Genomic DNA, 5,391 nt, shown 5'->3' on the forward strand with positions numbered 1-5,391 from the left:
AGAGTGGGAAGTTAACAGTAAATATATATATATATATTTTTTTTTTTCTTTCCACTCACTGGGGTACCCTGTATCTACACTGACTGCTCCTCATAAACAGTTTTTGAAGAACACAAGGGGTGATAGCTATTCGTAGTGGTAACTCAGCATTTCCGTGTTTAACTTCTTCATAATCCCCTGGTTTTGTTTGTGCATAGTGTCAGGGTCCGTTACGATGGCTTCCAAGTATGTCATGGGAAAAGATCCATCCCAAGGACCGGTTACAAGGTCAGCTGCGGTCTCAGGCAAGAAAGAAGTGGTCGGTGTCGGGGAGGATTCTCCCTTTCTGAAAACTCTGGGCCCTGGCTCAGGAATTTCTCGGCAGTCCCCTAATTGGATCAAGGAGATGATGGAGGCACAGTATAACACCCCTCCAGTCACTTCCACAGTGGTTTGGACAAATGTCACCACTCCTGGGGGAGCTTTTACAGGCCCAAGGTTCCCCAGTCCTTCACAGGTACGTTCTCAGATAACTACCTCAGGCACTGGGTACGTCACTGGCACTCCTGGGGTTATGACCTCACGGGTTTCAGAGTCTAACACGCATGATAATACCTCCATGGTGGGGGGCGACGTTACATCCCTCATTCTGTATTTAGAGAGAAAGGAGGAGATGCGTCGACAAGATGAGGAGAGGAAAGAAGAGATACGTCGACAGGAAGAGGAGAGGAAGGAGGAGATACGTCGACAGGAGGAGATGGAGCTCCGGCAGTTAGAGCGAGAGAGATTTGAGCTTTTGGCTCAAAGCCTTGCTCAGCGGCCTAGCCGAGAGGAGTCCCCAGCAGCGAGACTGCCCACTTTCGCCCCTCCAAGGCTGACTCTTCCTGAGTTACGCCCAGGTGACGATGTTGACGATTTTTTAGATCATTTCGAAGCAGTCGCTGACTCCTATAACATGGCAGAAGAGACTCGATCACTTTACTTGATTAGTTCCTTGACAGGAAAGGCCCGGGAGGCATTTAACAACTTACCTCCAGAGAGTTCTTATACTGATCTGAAAGCGGCGCTTCGCCGTCAGTTCAGGATATCACCTGAAGCTTACCGTAAAAAGTTTAGGGAGATACGCAAAGCCGGAAGTGAGTCCTTCATCCAGTTTGGGATTCGTCTTAAGCGCACGCTCGAGCACTGGGAAACCATGTCCGGAATGGCACTGAGGGACTTGATTCTCATTGAGCAGCTTCTCAGCACTGTGACAGACGACCTGGCTGTGTGTATCAGGGATGAAGGCCTTAGAACGTTCCAGGAAGTCATAGAGAGGGCCGAACGCTTTGCGGAAGCTAGAAGGGGAATCAGGGTCTTTAAGACCAGTGCAGGTTCTCTAGGTGGGGGACTCAAGTCTTCGCCCATGCCGAAGCGTGGGAACCTAAGCTATTCTCAGCATCCGTTGGCTGAACAATCACCGTATTCAGTTGTTCCGCCTCGTGGCAGCATGGCGTCTGCCCCTAAGTCGGCCACTGCACCAGGTAAGGGGGGCAATCAGTGTTTTTATTGTGGCGATGGGGGACATTACAAACGCGACTGTCCAAAGTTAAAGAGAGACCGGAGGCAACAAGCGGCAGTCGGCCACACACACGAGAGTTGCGCTTTAGCAACTGTACCTGTGTTCAGCGCTGAACAACAAGGTGACCAAGGAGGAATGGGGCCTACCTGTTCTGTGTTTCTCAGCCTCGTAGAGGATCGGATAGTCGATTCTATTCGAGACTCTGGCGCTACATGCACTTTCGTTGACGAGAGTGTGGTACCTCCTGACGCCGAGAAAGGAGGAACGTGTCAGGTGACTGGAGTTGAAAAGTCCTTCAACGCTGTCCGTCCTTATGTTAAGGTACAGGTTGCTACACCGTACTTTAAAGGAGCTGTGTGGGCTGTGGCACTCCGGAATCCGGCATATACACTGCTCATTGGTAACAACGTGCTTTTCGCAGACGGTACACGACAGGGGGTGTCGACACAGCTACCCAGGGAGGTGCTGGCAGCAGTAACCACACGAGCGATGGCAAGGGATCAGGCGCCCGTCTTACAGCCTACTCAGGGACCGGTGACAGACACAGTAGCTCTCCACACAGATAGGGAGACCGTCCGTCGTCTTCAGGCCAGAGACCACACCCTGCAGCAACTGAGACAAGCGACAACTCCCAATATCAACACAGAACGGGAGGGTAAGGCATCTTACACAATGCACGATGGTCTCTTGTTCCGTGTGTTCCACAAGAACGGGGAGCACCTCAAGCAACTGGTGGTACCTCTGGGCCTCAGGCGCACTGTTCTCTCCCTAGGGCATGACATACCCATGGCGGGGCATTTGGGAGTTCGGCGGACACAAGAGCGAGTGTGGCAACACTTCTACTGGCCTGGCATGTGCAAGGATGTCCGCCAGTACTGTCGGTCGTGTGACGTCTGTCAGCGTACCTCTCCGCGTGGTAAGAACCAGCGTGTGCCGTTAGGTACTGTCCCTCTTGTGTCAGAACCCTTCCAGAAAGTGGGAGTGGACATCGTAGGTCCAATCACTCCAGCCTCTGCGCGGGGCAATCGTTACATTCTGGTGGTCGTTGATTACGCCACACGTTACCCAGAAGCCGTTGCGTTGAAGGGAATCGATTCTGTCACAGTTGCAGACGCACTGTGGCAAATGTGGACCCGAGTGGGAGTACCCTCGGAGGTACTCACAGACAGAGGTACCCAGTTCACAAGTGACGTGATGGCTCAGGTAAACCGGTTGTTGGGGATCCATGGCAGAACTACGACTCCGTACCATGCACAGGCAAACGGTCTTGTAGAGCGTTTCAACGCCACCCTGAAGAAAATGATCCAACGCCTCTGTATTGAGAAGCCCAAGGATTGGGATCTGTTCATTCCAGCCGTCCTGTTTGCGTTCAGGGAAGTGCCACAGGAGTCCCTGCGGTTTTCTCCCTTTGAGCTTCTGTATGGCCGCACGGTCAGGGGGCCCATGGCTCTTTTGCGCCAGCTGTGGACCAAGGAAGCGTCATCGCCTCCAGAAACCCTCACGGAGGTAGAGTACGTGGTGGATCTGCGCAATCGGCTGGAAGAGACCTGCAGGCTGGCACGAGAGAACCTGCAGCAAGCAGCCACCAAGTACAAGCGACAGTATGATAAAAAAGCCCGTGAGCGATGGTTTGAGGTAGGAGACGAAGTCTTGCTGCTCTTACCAGAGAAAAAGAACAAGCTCCAAATTGCTTGGCAGGGCCCCTACAGGGTGATAGAGCGGGTGGGCGACTGGGATTACCGTATTGCGGTCAAAGGAACCCCACGACTCTATCATGCCAATCTGCTGAAGCGGTACACCCGGAGAGAGGAGTGTTCCGCAGCTGTAGCCCCAGTGGTCATAGAAGAAACAGAAGATGACCACACAGGCTCTTTCAGCTCACAGGGGATTCCACTTCTACCCTTGCAAGCAGAAGAGACATGGAAAGATGTCTCTGTCCACACAAACCTCACTTCTTCACAGAAGCAGGAAATCATGGATATCTGTCAGAGTGCTAGTGGCGTTCTCACTGACCTTCCCCTCAGGTGCACCGTGGGGGAGTGTGAGCTGGTTCTGGAGGACATTACACCAGTACGAGTCCGCCAGTACCCACTGCCCCACTCACAGTATGACGTAATCAGAGAGGAGGTCCAATCCATGCTGAAGATGGGAGTGATTGAGCCTGCCACGTCACCTTACTCTGCACCCATCGTATTAGTCAAAAAGAAAGACGGGAAGGTTCGCTTCTGTGTGGACTTTCGCCGTCTCAACCGGGTACTACGCTTTGATGCAGAACCGTTGCCCGATGTCAACCAGATTTTTGCAAAGCTGAGCCATGCCAAGTACTTTTCTAAACTCGACTTAGCTAAAGGGTATTGGCAGATACCCATGAAAGAGAGTGACCGACCCAAGACCGCATTCACGACGCCACAGGGTCAGTTTCAGTGGCTGGTGATGCCGTTCGGGCTGAAAACGGCCGGTGCGATTTTTAGTCGCATCATGCGAAGAGTTCTGGGACCACTGCAGTTAGATGACGCCCATAACTTTATGGATGATCTGCTGCTGGCCACCGGTACTTGGGATCGTCACACCGAAGTTCTGCAGCAGATACTCTGCCGCCTACAGGAAGTACAGCTGTCGGCGAGACCTACTAAGTGCCAGCTTGGCTGTCCAGAAATCAGCTTTCTTGGACACCACCTCCAGGGTGGTCAGCTGCACCCAGAACAGGACAAGGTAGCAAAAATCCGGGAAGCACACCCTCCTGCCACAAAGAAGGAGCTGCGTGCCTTCCTTGGACTGGCTGGCTATTACAGGCGTTTCGTGCCTAAGTTCTCAGAAACAGCCCTACCTCTGACCAACAAGACCAAGGGCAGTGAGCCCAACAAAGTTCTGTGGTCGGATGAGTGCCAGAAAGCCTTTGACAAGTTAAAAGAAGCACTCATCAACCCCCCAGTGCTGGTCCTTCCCGACCCTAGCAAAACATTTGTGCTACGGACAGACGCCTCAGGGTTGGGCCTTGGGGCCGTGCTTCTTCAGGATCACGGTGAAGGACTACAACCCATAGCTTTCGCCAGCAAGAAGCTCAGTGGAGCTGAACAGCGGTACCACACCATAGAACAGGAGGCACTGGCAGTGGTTTGGGGTATACGGAAGTTCTATCCCTACCTGTACGGAAGGCATTTTGTGCTTGAGAGCGACCATCATCCTCTCAAGTATCTGCACCGTATCCGTCCCGTCAGTCGACGTCTCATGGGATGGGCTGTGGAGCTCCAGTCTCACAGCTTCACCTTCAGACACATCAAGGGTGTCAACAACCTGGGGGCAGACTACCTGAGTAGGACTGGGCAGTAACTGGAGGTTTGACTCATGCCGAGTCGCTGCACCAGGGTTGACCGGCGTGTTAGCCTTGTCCCACTGTTTCTCCATGCGATACAGATTTAGCCCTAGCGGATGGTTGGAACGCTTGATCCGTTGGTCTGTTGAGCAGGGACAGTGCACGGCGTTTACCATTTCTTGTGTTTTGTTTCACATAATTATTTTACAATTCAAGTAATTCACGAAGCATGTCAACCGTGCATGGCTGTAAGTGTGAATCTCAGATTTGAGATCGACACTTTTAAGGAGGGGGGAAACTGTCGCGTGCGACAGTGTAGCGTTGGAAAAAAAAAAAAAGAAAGAAGGAATTTGGGTCAACTTGACCCCTCGAATACGTCATGATTTTCGCTGTTTGCTTTGTTTTGTTTTTTCTTGTTCCCTTCTTTCTTTCTTTATTTCTATGCGTGCGTGCACATGTGCGTGTGTACGCGCGAATGAGCGTGTGCTCCTTCCCTCCCTCTAGTCAGCTCAGGTTGATGTTTTCTTTTTCTCGTGCA

The 5,391-nt window shown here is 52.2% G+C and overlaps 1 protein-coding gene across 1 annotated transcript; it reads left to right on the forward strand.

Annotated features, from left to right (window-relative positions):
* The first annotated feature begins 214 nt into the window (after nt 1-214).
* Nucleotides 215-4,870, forward strand: LOC143287258 (uncharacterized). Its single transcript, XM_076595205.1, has 2 exons — nt 215-496; nt 698-4,870. The coding sequence occupies exons 1-2, from the start codon at nt 215-217 to the stop codon at nt 4,868-4,870; spliced, it is 4,455 nt and encodes a 1,484-aa protein (XP_076451320.1).
* Nucleotides 4,871-5,391: the final 521 nt, after the last annotated feature.

Source organism: Babylonia areolata, chromosome 11, assembly GCF_041734735.1.
Source record: "Babylonia areolata isolate BAREFJ2019XMU chromosome 11, ASM4173473v1, whole genome shotgun sequence".
Classification (NCBI taxonomy): domain Eukaryota; kingdom Metazoa; phylum Mollusca; class Gastropoda; order Neogastropoda; family Buccinidae; genus Babylonia; species Babylonia areolata.